At 38.3% G+C, this 20,995-nt stretch overlaps 2 protein-coding genes across 2 annotated transcripts; both read right to left on the bottom strand.

The window, feature by feature from the left end:
• Nucleotides 1-2,039: 2,039 nt before the first annotated feature.
• LOC105045057 (uncharacterized) lies at nt 2,040-6,266 on the bottom strand. The gene is made up of 7 exons (XM_010923217.3): nt 6,075-6,266; nt 5,850-5,911; nt 3,663-3,722; nt 3,042-3,089; nt 2,593-2,649; nt 2,399-2,461; nt 2,040-2,281 (listed from the first exon to the last, which is right to left on the bottom strand). Exons 2-7 carry the CDS (start codon nt 5,892-5,894, stop codon nt 2,276-2,278), a joined length of 279 nt encoding a protein of 92 aa, XP_010921519.1. The 5' UTR covers nt 5,895-5,911; nt 6,075-6,266; the 3' UTR covers nt 2,040-2,275.
• Nucleotides 6,267-9,626: 3,360 nt separating this feature from the next.
• LOC105045056 (acetate--CoA ligase CCL3) lies at nt 9,627-18,989 on the bottom strand. Its single transcript, XM_010923215.4, has 3 exons — nt 18,695-18,989; nt 14,641-15,231; nt 9,627-10,781 (listed from the first exon to the last, which is right to left on the bottom strand). Exons 1-3 carry the CDS (start codon nt 18,914-18,916, stop codon nt 9,885-9,887), a joined length of 1,710 nt encoding a protein of 569 aa, XP_010921517.1. The 5' UTR covers nt 18,917-18,989; the 3' UTR covers nt 9,627-9,884.
• Nucleotides 18,990-20,995: the final 2,006 nt, after the last annotated feature.

Below are 20,995 nucleotides of genomic sequence, written 5' to 3'. Positions count from 1 at the left end.
AGCTTATCTTTTCTTAAAATATGATGCTTATCTCAACTTTATGCCGATCTACGGTGAATTATGCCAATCTTTTACCAATATGATTATAAAGCACTAAGGGTACTTGATACTCGATTCAGTCAATTGCCGATCTAAGGTGACTCATGTCGGTAATATACGGATCTAAGTCCTAGATACAAACAGTTATCTCGCAGCTGTCATCTAGCTCAATATCAACTGCCTTCCAACTATAATACAACCAATTTTCATATGGGCAAACAATCCACGATCTCCATATAGCTGGCAATTCTGTTATAACGAACTAACGGCCTAACAAACTCTCCTAACGACCTAACAACTTGAGCAAATCCTCTCTATATAAAGGAGGATAGGATACTCTCCAAAAGATAAATTAAAGCAGATCTCATAGAGCTGAGACTGCTAAATTATTTTCAACTCCCCCGTTGAAGGGAATAAGAGTCCTCTCTCTACTTATTATAATCTCTTTTCTCGCTCTTCTATTATTCCATTTCCACTATCTGTTCTCAAGGCCTCCAACTGACTTAATTATCAAAGGATCCTAAATCGGAGGGTATCCCACCAATTTTGGGACTTTCTCTATAGGATTCACCATGGACTTCGCCAAATCATTCAAGAAGCAGTCCAGTTCGGTCCAAGATCAATCTTGTCATCTATTCTTTGGAGTTTTGCAGTAATATATTGTATCAACACTTGGCATCTCATTATCACACACTCACCAACGTTTCAACCCATCATAATTAATAAATTACATGTGGAGGAAGAACTTTAATTCCCTCTTACATTTGGAGAGCTCAGTCCAAGAGGAAGCTTAAAATGCACCACAGGCACAGGCAAGTACATCGCAGCAATAAAGATTCGTATTTGATTCTAATCGTTTTGACCCGCTAACTACATCACAGACTATACATGAGTCTTAAAGCTAGCATGCGGTCCATGTCCAAAAGTGGAAGCAAAACCTCCAACAAGATCATTAGTTGGTGGTTTATACATGGGGGGTGCTTGGTTCATGACCGGAATCAGAATCGAAAAGAATTAAAATGAGAATTAGAATAACCAAATCCCCTGAAGTATTTGGTTCATAACCGAAATCGAAATGGATATTTGAATCCATAGGAGAGAGTGGAGATTGAGTTTTAGATAGATTGGATCATTCTCATTTCATCCCGAAATTAGAATTAGAATGAGACTCCCCCTAACCAAACAACTAGAATGAGAGTCACCCATTCTGATTCTCAATCCAAACCTCCAGTCCCCCCAACCAAGCAACCCTCTAAAGTAAAAGAAGACCCCAAGCTATACATGGGGTAACATACCACACAATCATGGTCACCACACGATACACAGACGGCCATGATTAGGACATCAACTCAGAATATTTTCAGCCTTCACAAATTTTGTGTCCCCACTTGTCCTTTATCTATCAACACATAAAGATGAAATCTTTTTTTTAGTTGGATTAGATCCATATTGAGCTGATGGACCAGTCCAACCACGAACCAACGTGCAAAAACAAATGTGCATCGCTTTCTTTTTTTTTTTTTTTTTTTTTATCAATCTTTGTGCACGTTGCTTTGTGGTTGAACTGGTCCACTATGCTCATCTTTTGACAAGATGTAACTTTACGTGAATTACCAAGTTCTCATGGAATTCTATGTTTTTCGAAGGGAGATTGGAAATTATATTTATTCAGATAATGGCCAACACCAATTGGCTCTTGTTGGCACCAAGAGATATCCTGGGTTCAATACTGCATGGTGACTGATAAACACCTTCAATATTTTTTTTATAAAAAAAATCATTCAATGAAAGTTTCTGTAGTCCTATATGAAGAGTTCTTGCAGGCTGGAAATAAAATTCTGATTAACCTCCAACTGTGATATATGCTAACTGATTGTCGTGATCATATTAGTCCTATTAAGCTCAATTTTCACTGGTAAAAATGTCAACTAATGGGAGGTCCAGTGAAATCAGCTAGCAGCTTACAATTCAAACATTACTCACCATTAGAAAAGTAGCCATTCTACTTATAAGGTGATTATATATTATCCAAGAAACTTTCTTTACTAAGGTGCAGGGTTTCTTTGAATAAGGACAACTGTTTAAAATCAGCCCAGGGACTACAACAATGGAGAAGTCCATGACTCAAATGATGACATATATACATCACACTTTGCACCAAATCCATGCCTTTTCATTCCGATAGATTTCAGCAGAGTCTTACATACAGCATTCTCTTAAATCTTAAATCGACCTTCTACGCCTGCAACATCAGTTGGGCAAAAACACATGTTGTTTGAGAATGAAATTAGCCAATTATATTTGTGCTAGCATCCAAGGAAGCTACAAAAAGGAGCCATACTACTAAATGAAAGCTTACCCTGTTCTCTCCATCAAAGGTGCACATAGGCTTTCGAGGGGGGAGCTGAGGATGAGGTGTTCGCTGCAGGGACCACCATTCAATTAAAAATATATTGAAAAATAGAAAATAAAAATGTTTGCATTATGATTGAATCTTGTTCTAATAAAACCTTGCTGTATAATTAATACTACATATTGGGATATCCTATGTACCTTCAACTTGGGCTTCAGTGATTCAGTGGCAGTTCCCGTTTTCAGATTTGCTCCTTGCTAAAACATGAATGTTAAAAAAAACAAAAAAGAAGTTATACTTTTGAGTTAATTGAAATTTCTTTAGATGTTTTATGAATAAAGATGTTCCTGCCAGTCCATAGGTCACTTATCACAGATCAGGCCCAAGCTTTCGAGCTTTTTTAAGCCATTATAATGGTGCTCAAGAGCTTATACTATCCATCATGAACAAACTTTGAGCAACTGTTTTATTGGCCAGGACTGGATCTTTTTATGAACAGATTGGGTATGCCCTTGTCACCAAGTGCAGGAACAAATAGGCTACGGTTGGCCACACCACTTCCCATCTCTCCATTGAGATGACTTCTTCCATTTTCATATTAGATTTGGCAGCATATGTAGGGCTCACGCTGGAAGTCAACCGTGCTTACCTTGCCAAGGGCCCAGTCAGCAGAATCAAAGTAGGCTCTCTCATGGTCCTGCAACCAATTATAGTATAAAAACAGGGGCACAGATCAATGATTTAGATGGGGAAAAAAAAAAGAAATGCAAAAAAGAAGTCTTGTGACCATTTAGGAATTCAGAGTTGGTTTCTTTGTAAACCAAGTTTTCTAATTTGAGGTACCCAATTGGCTTCTCCTAAAGCCAACTGATACCTCGGAATTCAGGTACCCAATTTATGATAATAGTCTCCATGGAGCAGTCTATAGATGGCTTGATGGATGGCAGGCCAGTGTGAAGTACCTGTTCTAAGCCAATTCGGTTTGGCCCAATGGCAAATGTCTTATTATTAATTATTGCAAGGAGCCTAAGTTATATAATTTTGTTTAAGAGAGCTTTGGACAATGGATAGGTCTAGTATGACGAACAGGCTCAGAATACAATAAGAGGTTTCTGCTGCAAGGGCCATGATGGAACTGCAAAATTATTAAGCCATCCAAGTCTTAGATTTTGGATTATTCAAGATTTAAGAATTAGACCAGAGACAAAACATGCATCATTAAAACGCCTATTCACAATATGAATAGTACTTTGAAACTAATGGAACTCACCTTTGCTATCAAGGGTTTCTTTTTAGGCGCAATTCCTCCATACTTTTTCTCCAGTGATACCTGGGATTAAGAAAATATTTTACCACTTAGAATCAACTAATCACCAATCAAAAATGAAAACATAGACCTTCATTAGCTCTATCCTACAGTTCCCAAAATTCTCATATGAAGTTTTAAATGACTAAAAAAAGAATTGGAATCAGGCTACATAAGAAACAAGCAGATAACTAACCAACATTATAAAGTTTTACATAAAGTTCTTTGGTTTGCTCCCCAATATTTTAATACAAAGGTAATTGTCTCCTCAACTCCTTTACTAAAAAAAGTAAATCTGTCCCTTCAGAAAAGATATGAAGATAAATCTGATCATATATAAATATTATCTCTCTCTTTTCTTTTTCTTTTGCCCTTTATTGGAAAGGAAGATGAGAAATGCCTATCCAAATCATTTCTTTAGGATAATGAAATGAACAGTCAAGTATCTTAAAAGATGCTATGTTGATGGTGCTCCACTAATCATGATTTGACATCGGTGGAGCTATATGATAACCCTCATAATGCACCCTCATTTTTGATTAGGATGTATCACCTACAACTGGAAGAAAAACTAACGAAATATAGGTGAAATAGTGTTGTTTTTCCACTTAGAAACTTCAAATAGGTACACTGGTAGTAGGTAGAAACTTCTAACTTTGATTTAATCACCACAAATTTACATAGTTTTAATCAAGAATTCAAATATTATAATATAGCACAAGTAAAGCCTATATGTGAAGCAGACAAAATCAAGAAAGCAGGTCATATGGTTATTCTAGAAGAGCAATGATACATCAACACGTGCATGTCTGTGCATCACACACTTCCCATTATTGGAGGACCTCACTTGACTATTGGTGTGAGACAAAACAACAAACAGCAACTAGGCATTTTCCACCAACACTTGCGTAGAACTGACATTTCTCTCAAGCATAGAAGAGTGGCAAGATGGAGGGAGGGGAGAATTTAGAAGGAGACTCATCTCAACTATTCAAAATTGATTCTCCCTTGATATAAGGATGGTATCCTGATTTTTGACAACATACAGCATTATTCAAAGGTCATAAAAGTCTTCTTAGAGATATCATCAAGGATTCTTGTGGTGGACAAATGAATTAAAAGTTGAAGCTACTTTGGAATTGCCGCAAAGCCTCCATTAGTGTTTCATTATAATTGCTAAGCCCACTTGGGTCCACAACTGGTTTAGAATGAGAAAATTCTTTGGACAAAGAGCATGAAGAATACACAAAGTTATCAGAGCACTAAATCCCCAAACCTGAAGTTTCAGGCACTTGGTGGTGTGGGGACCACCTTTCAATGAATGCCATGAACTTTCACAATCATTAATTTAGTTGGTCACAATACATTTCATGATGGCAACCTAATGAAAGAACACAAAACCATCAAAGAGCATTCAAATCATACAATTATACTGCAGATGTGAAATTTTCCTTTTTCTTAATTATTCTTCTCTAAGGAAAAGCTACCTCCAGAATAAACATTGACATCAATGATCCTTCTTTGCACAGAATGACATGCGCCTATGCGTGAATTCTAAGCTAAGAGCCACTTTTTTTTTTTTTTTTTTGAGAAAATAAGAGGCATACCAAGTTTGTTCTTTTTAGTTCTTCTAAATGGAGATTTCTTTCTATGAATCCTCCCATAGCGGAATTATTTATTTGAGTAAATCTTGAAATATTACTGGTTTCACCAATTATTTGCCGCATGTTATTGTAAATTCTATTTCGTTAAATAATTAGCATCTTATCCTTCAAAATCTGAAGAAACAATCTACCCCAGTTGATTTGTTGCAAGGAAGCATAACATCTCCTGTTTACATATCAAACTATTTGATTGATAATTTGAATTAATAAAACATTTTTTTAAAAAAAGAACAATTGTGATTGCAAAAATTTCAAAAAATATATATAGAATCAGAATATCATTTGAAATATAACTAGTACTTTTAAAACATTTAAAAAAAGACAATTGTGATTGCAAGCATAAAAAATTCAGAACCAGGATATCATTTGAATTAGAACCAGTACTCTTTTAGAGAGAGAGAGAGAGAGAGATCCCCTAGAACCAATAATATGGAGGTTTATAACCATTGGAAAATCATTCAAGAGTCACAAAATAAATAAAGCTTACCTCTTCCCCTTGGGAAGCCATATCCTCTTTATTGCAGCCTGCCATCTCTAATCCTCCTCTCTCTACACAAAATAGAAAAAAATAATAATAAACCAATATAAAGGAAAACAGGGATACATTTGAGATAGTTCTTTCTGAGACAGATAAATTTGAGATAGTTTTGAATTATTGGAATTGAGAATGAATTATGAAGAATTTATGAGAGGATGAAGGAGGTGAGAGAACCTTGAGACTATAGAGAGGTTGGGACTTAGAGAGGGTGAGAAGAGATGGGAAGGGGAAAGGGAGTGGAGAGAGCATAATATAGTGATGTGGGGGAGGAAGGAAAGGCAAGAAGAGCGGGCTCAGCGTGGTGTGATAAATGGGAATATAATTAAGAGGGTCATGAGAAGGAGAGGGGGGCGAGAGAGAGAGAGGGAACAAAACAGTTAATGGTTTATAAGTTATTGGTGCTTGTTAGCCCATGTCAAATGAGCCTAAAGTTCACACGTGCTGTTAATACGTGCAGCCGACACTCTCCTCCATCCTGTTCTTTTGTTTTCTTTTGCCTTGGATTTTGGCGCTTTGATTGATACCTTTCTCCATCCACATTGTCTATTCTCTTCTTGCGATTTTTTTTTTTTTAAAAAAGAAATTATTCTTTGCGTATTCGTTTCTTGTATGTCTCCGCACGTGTTACCCTTTCATCTTTGCCATTTGGGGTTTGGTTGGATAACCCTGAGATCTATATTGGATAAGATGTCCTTTTAATGTGGACATGGATCGTACGCGTCTTAAAATCGAAGATATCTGTGGTGATACTATTTCTTTTCCAAGTTTGGATTTTATAAAAACGCAATTATTGCATGGTGATCATCCCCTTTTTTTTTTGGAAATGACAATGAAAGCATCGTCATAAAATTACCCTTGCAATAATCGAATGTAAAACCATTATCTCCTCTCAACTTGGAAAAAAAAAATTTTAAAAACCACATTCTAAGGTTAGGAGGTTGAAGATTAAGTGAATAATGTTGTATATATCACCTCAAAAATGGCAATTGAGGTTGCATAGCAAATGCTATCATTCAAATTGTTACATTAATTTTTAGTAGAGGTCAGAATTATGTGCGAACTGTAGCAAGACAAAAACTAGATAAGAAGTAATTATTGTAATAAACTTGGAAGGCTTGTCCAGCAACATACAGCCAAGCAGTCTATAAAAAGTGCAAGACTAGGCTTACCAAAAAAAAAAAAGTGCAAGACTAGGACCATCTGATTATAGTAAATAGCTATGATAGCATGATGATAGAGTAGCATTACGTGCTACATGAATGTCTAATTTCATGGTATCCACATAGCCGTCCACGTTACTCATCCAAAATAAAATGTTCCTCCACCTTTAGTTTGGCTTTTCCTATAAAAATTTGGCAATGCTTCACTGGAAAGATAAGCAGCTATAGGTGTGATAGCCCAGGAGTCTACCAATCAAGCAGTAATGTTTCCATCCACAATTCATTATTGTGCGACATATACATTTTACTTCACGAAAGCTAGATGGTCAGAGCATGTGAATGATTCATTTCCATAATAGGAGATGCAGGGAGGTAGGACTTAGGAGTATGCATGACATGATTAGGGTGAATTAATTGTTTGGTGGAGGTAGGTAGAGGTTGGTGAAAGATGCCAGTGGACTAGCAACATTGATAAATTATGTTCCTATACAAAGAGGGATAGAAATATTAGCAAATCATGAAGTATGGATGGGAAAATGAGACAGATAAATCATGAAAATTAGATGAGACGGAACATTGATTACTTGCGAAAAATAGAGTTAGATCAGGAAAAATAGAAAGGAGGAAAGAGTTGGACGAAGTCCAATGGAAAAGCAATATTCAAACTACTAGCGTAATATATTCAGAAGAATAATTCCCAAATAGAGGTAGTTTGGACGGCTGAAACTTCTAGTCAAAAATTGCTAGATTTTTGGAATTCAAAGGAAGAATAAGAGGTGAGAAAAGAAAGAAGGCGGCTATGCTGTTGGACTACCAACTCTTATCCCGTCCGTCTTCACGTGAAAAATGTAGGGAACTTGGATGTGTTTTAGCTTCAATTTATTTACCCCAAACCTAAATTATTTTTGAAGTTCAAATTCAGTAATTATGCACAGGGCTAGGTCTGGGGTAGATGAATTGGGCGATCGCCCTAGGTCTCAGGTCCTGTATTGATGTTCCAATGGAGTGCGAGGATGGCTTCTATAATATTATAATAAAAAAATAATTAAATAAATTAATAATAGATTTTATACGTTGTTTAACAAATATATGTATAGAATATTATTACACATAAATTAATTTTTCAATAATAATTAATATTTAAAATATATTAATTTTTAATAAAGAATGTCTCATTTTTTTTTTATTGGACTCCAAATCGATTTTGATTATGCATTAGCTTTAAACTGAGAGTGAGAACACAACCAATCGAGCTTGCGGGTTGCACCAAACCACCAAACAAAGCCGAAGGATTCAATGAACAAAACAAAGATAGCTAGAGAATCTGAACTCTCAAATGCAAGTCCAAGTCAAGCCTAAACAAACAACTCAAAGCTTGGCTGAGCTTCTCTCTCTCTCTCTCTATCTCTCTTCGTGCCCAGGGAAGATCATCTCATCTAGATTGCATGAACAGAAAAAGGGCATGGCAATCATAACTTGACATCGACAATTTGGCGGATGCTTTTGGGAGAAAACAAGAAGTTGGATATCAGTAGCCTGTCCCGTTAGTTCTGTATGTGTTGTTGGAAAAGAAAAGGAAAAAGGATGAAAAAGATCAAGTCCAACCTTTTACACTATATTTCTTTTCATATGAATTTTTATGCTTCAAACATGTTGACCCCTAGACATTTAAAGAAATTTTTTGCTGGTTAACCAGAAAAAAAACAAAAATCTGCATCTCCTTACTCCTTCAAACTTAAAGGAATTAAACTCCATCAGCTCGGTTTGCGACTGGCTTGTATGCTTCACTCATCTCAGACTAATTGAAGCAAGAAGAAAACACTAGTTTTAAGAGAAATTCTTTGTGCACTGCAGACGGCGCAGAACCGCGCACATCACCTACGGTGATTGATTCACGTGCAGGATCAAAGTGTGATGCAGAAAAAAAAAATTCTTTTCATCGGCCCCGCACAAGAACTAATCATCATGGACAGTGTGCAAGGTTCTGCACCACCCGCGGTGCACAAAGAATTTCACCTAGTTTTAAATACAGATGGATAGGCCCAGGGCCCAGCCCCAGTCAAGTTGTTGCTGTGTTGTACTAATCAATAGCCAAGTTTTAGTAAGATCGACTTGGGCAGATAGAACTGGCCAGCAGCATTAACCACAGAAGAACCAAGCTGCCAGACTTCCGGAGGCCCACCAACAAAATTTAAGAGTGGTGCAGAGTCAAGTGAAGTCCCCCATACACTATCTTCCAATGGATCAACTGTAACAGGCCAGTGCACCATCAAGTTTCCAATTAAGGTTTCATTCATGATCACTTTCCAGTACACCTTCGACAAATCTTAAAGTTTTGTTTGTACCACGCAGTCCTGCAATTGAATTAGGTTTCTGCAGCAGACGTAACCCATATCGCAGAACTACAACTAATGAAACGTCTAATCCCACAAAAAATTCAAAAACATTCCATCAGACCAAAATTGTAGCTATGATAAGGGAGATCCGTGTCGAAATATATGATCTCCATGTGGATGCACCTTTAGCTTAAAGCATTCAAGTCTTTAGCCCTGAGTGCAAGTGCTCAAAACCAGAAACCCATCAGACCACCTGAGCATTCACTCACCTTAATCTGTAGCCATGTATAGGTCCAATATATTCTATGGCTTAACATTATTCAACTGTTTCTCACCAAAAAAACAAGAAAGAAAGAAAGAAAAATTGCATGCCTAAGACATAAAAGCTTGATGGTATCACTCAGGACCCACCATTCATTGACCCTGAAACTTGCTATCAAGCCTATCCCAAGGAAGCAAAGAGTAGCAGCAGCAGCAGCAGCAGAAACTCACAATCTGCTCTTCTTCACTGGTCCCATCTCCTTGGCTTTTGCCCTCAGCTCATGCTTCTTTACCTTCCCTGTAGCTGTCTTTGGCAGGGGACCGAACACCACGGACTTTGGAACCCAATAGGCCGGCATCTTTGCACGACAAAACTTCATGATATCCTCTGTCAATGCTCTCTCATTGGTCCGATCAACACCTTCCTTCAATGTTACAAAGGCGCATGGTGACTCCCCCCACCGCTCATCGGGCCGAGCCACCACTGAAACTTCCAAAACAGCAGGATGCAAATATAATGCACTCTCCACCTCTAGGCTACTAATATTCTCACCACCAGAGATAATAATGTCCTTTGCTCGGTCCTTCACTTCTATATATCCATCTGGATGCTTCACACCCAAGTCACCAGAGTGGTACCAACCATTTGCAAAGGCCTCTTCGTTTGCCTTTGGATTTTTTAGGTAGCCCTTCATGACTAAATTACCTCGCATAACAATTTCTCCTAGAGTTTTGCCGTCAGCAGGGACAGGGGCCATGGTCTTTAGGTTAATGACATCAAGGCCTTCCAAGCCAATGTAGCAAACACCTTGGCGGGCATGGAGGCGGGCCCGTTCCTTAGGTGGGAGGCGGTCCCATTCAGGCTTCCAAGCGCACACAGTGGCTGGGCCATAAGTCTCAGACAGGCCATAGGTGTGTGTGATGCGGAAACCAAGGTTGGACATGGCAGCCAGGACTGATGGGGGTGGGGCAGCACCAGCAGTCATGACATTGACGACGTGGGGGAGGGGGATGATGGCATCACTCGGAGGTGCGTTGACGATGGTGTTGAGGACAACTGGGGCAGCACAGAAGTGGGTCACACCATGGTTGGCTATGGCTGAGTAGATGGCCTTGGCTGTCACCTGCAATACAGGTTGAATGAGGCCAACAAAAATGAACAAGCTCTTAGGAAGGTTTCAAATCTCTGATATCTCAGCAGCCTTAGCGGACAAAAATATTGGAATAAGCCAAGAACATTCTTTTTACACATTTTTGATGAAAGAGCTGAATGTTTTATTATTTAATTTAAATTTATAAATAAGGTATCCAGGAATCCAGACAGTCATACGTCAACAAAGTTTAAAAATAAAAAATAAATCCAAGATACCGCAATTTTAGTGGATTCAGTGAAGACTAGCTTCCTTTTAGGGAATATTTAGCGATTCATAATACTGATAAGACAGTAGGACAGAGATTAAAATATCTCAGCTGTTCTGTTACATGATACCAGCTTATATTACCCAACAAGGAAATAGGATCCAAAAGTATATACACATATTGGCAAGTGCCTGATGTAAACATAAACCAGTAAGAAAACCAGTGTCTTTCAGCAGAGAACTGGATGCCTAGAATGATGATGATGCAACACTTTTGTGTTCAGAATCAAAAAATAAAAAAGAAAATTTAATTGCACACAATTACTTTAGTATGGAACATCAACCAATGGTAAATTCACCAGTTAAAAGGTATGGAAAAGAAAGGGCAAAACCAGGAGATAATACAGACATGCAATGCAGCTGGGAGATTTGAAGTTCTCAGTGTAAAAACAAAGAATGGAAGGTTGAATGCAGTAATACCAGACAAATATTACCAAGACCATAACTAGTAAGCTTATCTGTTGCGATCCACTCATCTCTATCAATTTTTAGATCTGCTTCCAACAGATCCATTCTGCAATTAAATATATCCTTTCTTCCCTTCCACAGCCACCTGATATTATTTCGTTCAGGTGAACATTGTAAGATGAGAATCCTACTCTGCAATAAAGGATAAGAATCCTAGACTTTACTTTAAAGTAATTATTTCTAATCCTATCCTCTTGGTTTTACTATTCGTAAACTCCACATTCCAATCACTGGCTTGCCTCATCTTAATGTCCTCAGAGCCAGTTAATTGACCAAAAACAATACAAACAAGATTCTCTGTCTTTTATCTTTGTTTGCAAAATTTCTTATTAAATATTGAGATACCTCAATCACATGACAACCTAAAGCACCACACTGCTTAATCTGTTACACTTAAATTTTACTTGACGTTTCTTTGCCAATCTCTCAATTCTTTTGAGTAACAGACACATGCTGGATGAAAATGTTCAGGTCCCTTGGGCACAAAGTCTGATTGACCTCACTTTTGTCTCCAAACAGAAACCAGCCATGTACAAGACAACTGATTACATCACAAACCTGCTCCAGTTGTTTTTGAATGATATTCAGCCAATTTTAAGCCACAGAACAAAGAAAGCAAGCAATCATCGCAATTCCTTCACACATGAAATACAGACCTGTTACCAAGGATTTAATTTTAGAGGCTACCATGACCATCTACCATGCTGACATGGTGAGTTACTTATTGGACATATTACCATTGTTGGATGTTGCAGATCACAAATGCCACTAATGCTCAAGGCAAAACTTTTTTGAAAGGAGGAAGTAAACATCAAAATATTCATTATCTGACAATATTTCAGTCATTCAATTCATCCATGCTACACAGCATACTTGGCAAGATAATAAATTTTATATTAGGCAAAGATCAGTGTAAGGATGAAAATGACTTCCTACTTGTCGATAATCAAATCAAATAAACATTAACCAGGAAGTCAGATCTATAAAATCAAGCATAATCCTGCATACTTGATACCACTTCTATCTAAATCTTTGAGGTTTAGACACATCGCACATTTAGATCCATATCTGAATCCACAACCCATCAAACTTCCATTCAGTTATTCTTGAGACCTTTTTAGTCAGGCTTTTTAGTTCTTAAACATAACTACCTCAACTAATACTCAAATATGTTGTCTATTAGATGTGCATAGTATAATCTATATGGGCACAATCATCTCAACCATGGTTCATTGAACCGGACCAAACCAGATGGTTTGGGGCGTGTCAAACTGTACCGGCAACTAACAAGTACAGTTCGGGCATCTGATTTGAAACACCAACAAAAAACGAAGTGAAAGAGAGGAAAGGAGAGGAAAGGGGAGGAAAGGAGAGGAAAAGGCTGGTGGTGGTCCATCGAGGCCGTCGGAGGGTTGCTGAGACTCCGGATCTCCATGATCCTCCGCAAGAGATTGAGAAGAGAGGGAGATAGAGAGAGAGGGGGGGAAAGGAGGGGTGAGGAGAGAAGGGAAGGTAGCAGGGAGGCCATCGGAGAGCCGCCATGGCCGCAGGGGGTTTTGGGCTGCATGGTGGCCTCCCCACCGCCTTCCCCTCCCATCTCTACCCTCCTTTCCCCTCTCTCTATCTCTCTCTCTTCTCAATTTCTCTCACTAAGGACCGTAGAGCTTGGGAGGCCTCCGCGGCCCTCTAATGGCCACCGCAAATGTCTTCGTCGACCACCGTTCCTTCTCTCTCTCTCCCCCTCCCTCCCTCTTCTCTCTCTCTTTTTCTCCTCAGTTCATCCCCCATTTCCATGTAGGTTCAGAGCCAGTATAATCCTATACGGGGTGTACCGACTCATACCGCTGATCGGCCAACACGAGATCAGATTCCGAGTCGGCGATCCTTGATCACAACTCTCAAGCATACTGAAGTATGTCCTTTCAATTGCAAAGAGAATATGACCACAACCCACGATTCCTGCCTCACCTATAGGGGATTGTGCATATCTTGTTTGTTTTGCCCTTCACTGCTATACCAGTCCTTTTTCCACAAAATCCTTTTTACTAAGCTTTTTTAATTCTTAAACACAAATGTATCATCTCAACTAATACTCATGTATTGTCTCTTAGATATGCATGGTATAATCTATATGGGCACAATCATCTCAAGAACATTAAGTATGTCCTCTTCATTGCAAAGAGAATATGATCATAACCAAAAGGTCCTGCCTCGCATATTTGGGATTGTGCAAATGCTCATAACAATGAGCTTTTCTTTTCTGCCACTCTATTTCAGATGATTTTCTCAGATCTGGAACATACACAGCCTGCCAACCTTGTACCCATTTCTATCAATAGGAAGATTATACATTTAGCTGTTAACTCAGAAATGCTGAATAATGTCCACTTCATAACCAAGGTTTCTATTCTTTTTTATTTGGCTCAAAAAAAAAAAAAAAAACAGCAATAACCAACAAGTCCTGTCTTACCCATATGGAATTGTCCATATCTTTTTCATTTCATCCTATCTCATTTGTTTTGCACAGGTCCGGTATATAACAATTGAATGGAATATTAGGGTGTTTTGTAAACACAACTGGACCAATTGAATGGAATACTCATCAATATATCCTGCTTGGCGTTAGTCCAAGAGTGTCAGGCAAAGTGACATTTAAATATTGTTTTTCATACAAGGAGAGGAAGAAAGGCCAGTATCCACTTCATGTTAAACAAGTCACCCTCACCAGGGAAAAGAATCGACAGCACAGCAATGAAGATGCTTGTTACTATACAAAGCAGCTTTATGTATGTATTACCAATACTAAGCAATATCTGTAGATGAGTTTCAAGGTCATTTCACCTCCTTGTGGCACCTTTACCAGAAAGTAATCTAGTGTACATGTATTTCTGGAGTGCATTTAACTGCAAGCAGTTTTCTGGTTGAATAACTGAATTGATCATCTTACTTAAATTCATCAAACCACAATACAAGTATTTTAAGTAACTAATTATCAACAAGATGCAAATAAGTAATCTAATAACAACTTTCAGCAGTGTGGTTCTAAATAAAATAAAATCTATATAATAAATAAAGTTAATAAACCTTAAGGGCATACCTGGCGAAGACATATGCTTGTTCCACAGAGAGCAGCCAGCGACCAAGTGAAGCACCAGCCATTGCAATGGAACATGGGAAGAGTCCACAAGTAAATAGCCCGTTCCTTCATTCCCCATACCAGAGAATTACTGATAGCCATAAGATAAGCACCCCTATGATGCAATACCACACCCTTTGGACTGGATGTTGTTCCTGAAGTGTAACCCAAAGCAATGCTCTGCCACTCATCCTTTGGTGGCTTCCAAGCAAACTCAGGGTCACCAGATTCTAGAAACTTCTCATATTCAATAGCACCTTTTCTCACAGCATTTTGAAGACACCTGGGATTACAGGTTTCATCACCTATAACAATTAAAATTGGAGGCCTGAAAGCCCCTTTCTTTTTGTCTGCTATTATCTTCAAAGATTCCTCAGCCAATGAAAAGAACTCCTGATCCACCATAACAACTTCAGTTGAAGAATGATCCAAAAGAAAAGCAATTGCAGGAGCATTAAGCCGAATGTTGACACAGTTCACAACTGCACCAGCCATTGGAACTCCAAAATGAGCTTCATAGATAGCTGGGATATTAGGTGCAATTACAGCTACCTAATAAAATTGAGAAAACAATTTCTTTCAGTTAAATATTTCAGTTGTGACAAACATCATCTTCGAAATCTTGTGCAACATAATGAGTGTCATTTCAAGAATAAATTATAATCTATATTCTAGATATTGTCAGTTATATAAAAATGATGACTGCAGCAATACTAAAGAACAAATCGGTATAAATGTTGGCAATGTTTTGAGAATGCATGCATGTCTTGCATATCAATAAGACTAAAATCTAAGGTTCACCATCTCAGTAGCGGACCATATATTGGTACCATCATATTACAATATCAGTACACTCAGTATGGTACCCAGTTTGGCATACCAAGTGTTTGTAGGCCCTCTAAACCATGTACCGGTCCAGAACAGTATGGTCAGCATGCAATAATACTAACTGATATGGCAAACCTTGCTAAAATCATTAATGTCATACCAGAAAGGATACAAATGTAGGTAATGAAAAGAATACCTACCTAAAATGGTAGGCAGAGAAAATGACGTCCAAATTTATTGCAGCTATCTGACCTAAAACTAGCTGATCTCACTCCCAAACAGAGCTATTACACTAAACTAGAAAAAAGTCATGACATGAAGAAACTGAAGCACCCATGTCAAATTAGGTGATGATGTCTGAACAAGAGCTCAATGACATCCACCAAATGAAATAATGAATACCTTCCTTTCTGAAATATTTGTATCAGCTCATCAATTTCCAATCTTTTGTCATCATTCCAAAATCTCCCAGGGCATACATATCTAGGAATCCTGGCTCATGCATACTTGGATCATGCCCTAACCTTTCTTTTCCAGGAAATTGTGAGTCTATGCTCATTAATATACAAGAACTATTAAACTTGCCAACTCTCACAGAATAAAACTTACTGTGAAACTCAGAATAAGCATCCAAGCAGCCTGGATTCCATATCACATATATCAAATTGTCAGGCAAACTTCCTAGTCTCACAAACCATACATCGTTGGCAACACCATGTCAAATGTTTAAAAAGAAACAGAACTACAAAAACCTGAAGTTTTTTTAATTATTTACATAATCCCTGCTTAGTTTTAAGTTTGAAGCCCCCAAAACCCTCTATAATGGATTATCTTTTCCCAGAAGAGTATGTAGTTGATCTTGAGAGAGTTGAACCTATTGTTTCCCTGCCTCCCTAGTCTGAAGCTACCTATTTAGAGAGATGGGAGGGATCAAAGTAAGATGATTTAAGTATTCCAAAAGATCATGAGATAAGCTTATCATTTGAAAATTTACTTGGTGATATCTCTCCCTTCATATCACCAACTATTTTAACCAGAAAATGCTTCAGAGTGCCCATTATGCACACATGAAAACTTATCGGGCCCATGACTGCTGACTTGGCAACTCTATAATCAAACAATCCATCATGAATTTGCATGTTGCATTAATCTCTACTTGCTGCATGACAAGAGAATTGTTTATGTGTGGCATAACAGGAGCTGTGTTACCCTATTTTAACCACAATCATCAGCCCTGTCCCAGTTAAGTTCTATAAATTTTAAAACAAAAGCGAAAAAGGCTCTTAATAAAAAAATATGCATAGAATTGTGCATCTGATCAGTTAAAACATGAAATATATTCCACAAGACAAGTGATGGTGATGGGATGTTCAAGGACTTAATATCATCACACAGAAGGACATGCACGTGGACAAAGCCAAGGCCAACTTATGGACCGATCCTTTTTCTTTACTAGGATAATGAAGATGACCAGAAAGCCAGCATAGCAGCAACCGGATGGCCACAAACAAATTAAGCAACAAAACAGAAGTGGGCATATAACCACATACCATCACAACTAACTAAAAGAAATACCATACAGGAATGAAGCATCCCTAGAAAGTAAGTAAACAACTCAACTATGGAATTCATGGCTGACATAAATTTGGCACACTAACTTTCATTTCTAGTCAGTCATCAAAATGAGCTACTGGAATTGCCATTATACCATTCAAATTCTCTTCCATGGATAGACCAATCATTACAGATTTCAAGACAATACAATCTTCATTGGTTGTATTAATTCAGCATAATTACCTTATCAAGTCAGTGTTACAAGGCAGTATATCATGCATGACCCTTCTATAAAAAGTTTTTAATTTGTTTTGGAGTTTACCAAAGATAAGTTTGCCTGATTCATGATTTTTCCTTATCTATCATTGTTATAACTTTCGACTTGGACCTTCCACTTCGACCAATTAAATACCAAATAGAAAAAATCTTTCCTTGAAAAATCTGGGACTTTTAGTTAAGAAAATAGATAAGATCATGGAATACTGTACCACTCCATACCGCCCGTACCATACCGTACCGGTATGCCATCTTGGAGCATACTGATATTACCATATCATATCGAACCACGTACCAATATTAAGCAAAATTTTATCGATACGGGTCCGGTACCGAGACAATGAACCTTGGATAAGATCATGAGTTGAAATTTGGAAAATTCAAGCGGCAGCCTATATTATAACTTCTTGGTTTTGAACAAGATTCCCAATCATATTGGTTTAAACAAATAAATCAATGGAAATGCACAAGCTTGCGTGCACTTTTATATACTCGTTTTTCCTTCTATCTTTTGGAGATCTTTTTTCTTCCTCTTGCTACACTTATCAGTCCAAAAAGTTATTACTATGTTGTGATCATTATTTACCAATGGTTAACCGGCTAGGGAATAAAAGGGACGTGACCTTTCCGAAAATATGATTTATAAAAATAGAAATTGCATAAATAAGCTATCCTTTTTCAATAAATACCTCCCCCCATCCCTTGACCGTCTCTGTTGAAAACAAGAAAGTTCTTGACCTCCACGAACCAGGAAGCCCGCTTCCAATTTTTTTTTTTTTTTAAGTTAATATTTCGACGAATTCTCTAACTGAGATATATTCATAATAGAAAAAAATTCTTTTCTAACTGATATTTTCGAATAAAGGACGGTAAATATTTCCAATTGCCATTTATTTTAGGAAAGCCTAATAATCTACTCCAATTTGAAGCTTCCGATTTACCTTTAATAAGTTTCCATTCCCAAAAAATCTAACCGGGAAAAATCTTAGCAATATTCTACACATAACAAAATCCGATCTCTACTGTACTAAATAAAATAAAATAAAATAAAATTCAAATAAAAAGTTAAAATGAAACATAACTCAATGAATTTTAATATTTATGATTATGTATCATAAACCACAACTGCGATAAACTTCGCGTTAAAAAAATAAAATCCCAGATTTTTCGATATTTTAATAATCGCGTCAAACTTTGAACACCATCTCGATTTTTTTTTTTTTTTTTTTTTGGTCGCGGTCAAAACAACTGGAAAAATGAGTGAACGAAAGAATGAATGCAAATATATAAAGAAATGAATGAATGACGACAAGTGTCCAAGAAAGAAGGGGAGATGAAGAGAGGGGGTGAAAGATACTGTGCTCCCTGGGCCGATCGAACGGCTGGCGAGGGCGGAGGCGAGGCGGCGGCACCGGCGGTAGGTGTCCGCCCAGGTGTAACGGGCCGGGCCGTGGACCAGCGCGAGCCGCTCCGGGTGGACCGTCGCGGCCCGCTCCAGGAACCACAGTGGGGTCAGCGCCGTGTAGTTGGCCGGATTCTTCGGCAGCTCGTCGATATCCCTCTCCGGCCCGGCCGCCATTTCCTACTACCACGAGAAGAGAGAGAGAGAGAGAGAGATTGCTTGGTGTCGAATAGAGACTGATACGTTTGAGCTCGGTGGAGCGAGTATTTATAGCGAGTTCGGTGAACAAAACGACATGCTCGCGCCTCTGTACCGGGTTCGCCGTTACCACCGCAGGACCCGCTATATCTCCAGATGCTGCTTGCGAACAGCGGACAGCCGTTTCCACAAATAATCTACTAGAACGACTTGTAATTATCTACGTTTGAGTGGATTAGTGCACAAGTCACCTGTTAGCTGTTCGTGAATCCTTGATGTAGATGTGATTAAAACACACGTTAATACCACAGTGGGATCCCGTGAGTGGCCTGATTATTAGATGAACCAGGTCCACTGGACCGGTACGGTGGTCACTCGCTAAATAGGTGTCAGTTATCTACCGTCCATATGCTCTGGGGTTTGCGGAGATCCACTGGATCTGGTTCATGTAATAACTTCACGTGAGTTCTAATCACACCATTTCAGTTAATTAGGCGACAAAAGTGTTAATTACTTACCCATCCTTTTGCAGTGCTTGAAATTTCAAGGACTCCATCACTTGGACCAAGGAAGGAACCTCTAACTTTTTTTCTTTTTCTCCCTGGGTCCCACTTCTTGTTGCAAGGCTCGTAATGGGTCTGCTGCTGGGGGTTTCCGGGTGTATATTTACATGATGATCTTGGATGATTTAAGGGTAATTAAATGAGTTGCGTCTTATTGCTAGGTAAAGTGGTGCATTTGTCTGCGTGCTGAGAACTTAGATAAGAGATGACGCATGCACGAATAGTGAGCCACCGAACTGGCAGTCCTGAATTTATCCGAGCACATTAGGTGGGGTCTTTGGATCTGGACGCGCTGCACCCTATCGAAAGATGAAGGGGCCGTTGGAGTGAAGGTTCTCAGTTTTGGTTCATGTAACAGAACAATTTGGGTCAGGTCCTTTTTTTTTTTTTTTTGGGTGTAAGAAGATCCAAATGGTTTCAGTGGCAATGTTATGTCTCTTTTCATTTATGCAAGAAATTATTAAGGTTCCATTTAGTTCGTGATTTAAAACAGAATCAAAGTTAGGATTGGAATTAAAATTCTAATAGAAATCAGATTTGAACACCAAAGAAGGGCCATGATTGAGTTCAGAGGAGTTAAGGCATTTTTATTCCTCCTCAAAACTAAATTAGGATTCTCTCCAACGAAACAATTAGAACAGAAACCACTCATTTCTATTTTTATTCAAAAATCCAACTCCCTTCAATCAAATATATCTCAAATATAGCAGGAGAGGAATGGTGAGTTCATCGGAACCTGTGCGATCTATAAATAGTTGGCCTGATGTGTATCATGCTAACACAGCAGTAGTAATATTTTGAGTAGCTTCTATTTGAGGGGCATCAAGTTATATGGAAAAAATGTGAAGTATCCTAAAGTAAAGCATCCTAATCTAGGTTCCGAGCTAATGCGGAAAAGGCGAGCCTGCGACCCTTGATTTCCAGTATCAAAAGGTGGGTCGACTCAAACCAATGGCACACTATTTGCGTTGCAATGCATATTCGGGGGAGGCCCATGTGGTTGATATGGGTGCTAGAACATTCCAGAGGAGGTCTAGAGAAGCGCATCCACTAGAGAGGCCCACAGGCTACAGTGGAGGGAAAGAGAGGAGAAAGAGAATTTGAACTTCTATTACACCGTACATCAAGCCAAAAAATGAGGTTAAGGTATATGCCATTTAAGATAACGAAAAAAAAAAAAAATATATATATATATATATATATATATATATATATATATATATTTCTAAAAAAAAAAAAAGTGGTGTGCAGGCTAAGGCTGCGGCCCACATGGCAGTACACGGAATCTATCGGCTTGCTTTTCCATGTCCTTTGTCGTATACGACATCGAATAATTCAAGTGTCATCGATTTCAAGCTTGGCAGAACAATTGCGAGCAGGAAGTATTTCTAAGTTGTGCGCTTTCATGCAGTCATTTATGTCCTTTTGATGGTTATGAAGTCAGCATCATCATCCGGGATGGAGCGACCTACCTTCCAAACACATGTTGGAGTCA

This window comes from Elaeis guineensis, chromosome 5 (assembly GCF_000442705.2).
Source record: "Elaeis guineensis isolate ETL-2024a chromosome 5, EG11, whole genome shotgun sequence".
NCBI lineage: Eukaryota > Viridiplantae > Streptophyta > Magnoliopsida > Arecales > Arecaceae > Elaeis > Elaeis guineensis.
The sequence above is the reverse complement of the archived record's forward strand: the minus strand, read 5'-3'. Positions and strand labels throughout refer to the sequence as shown.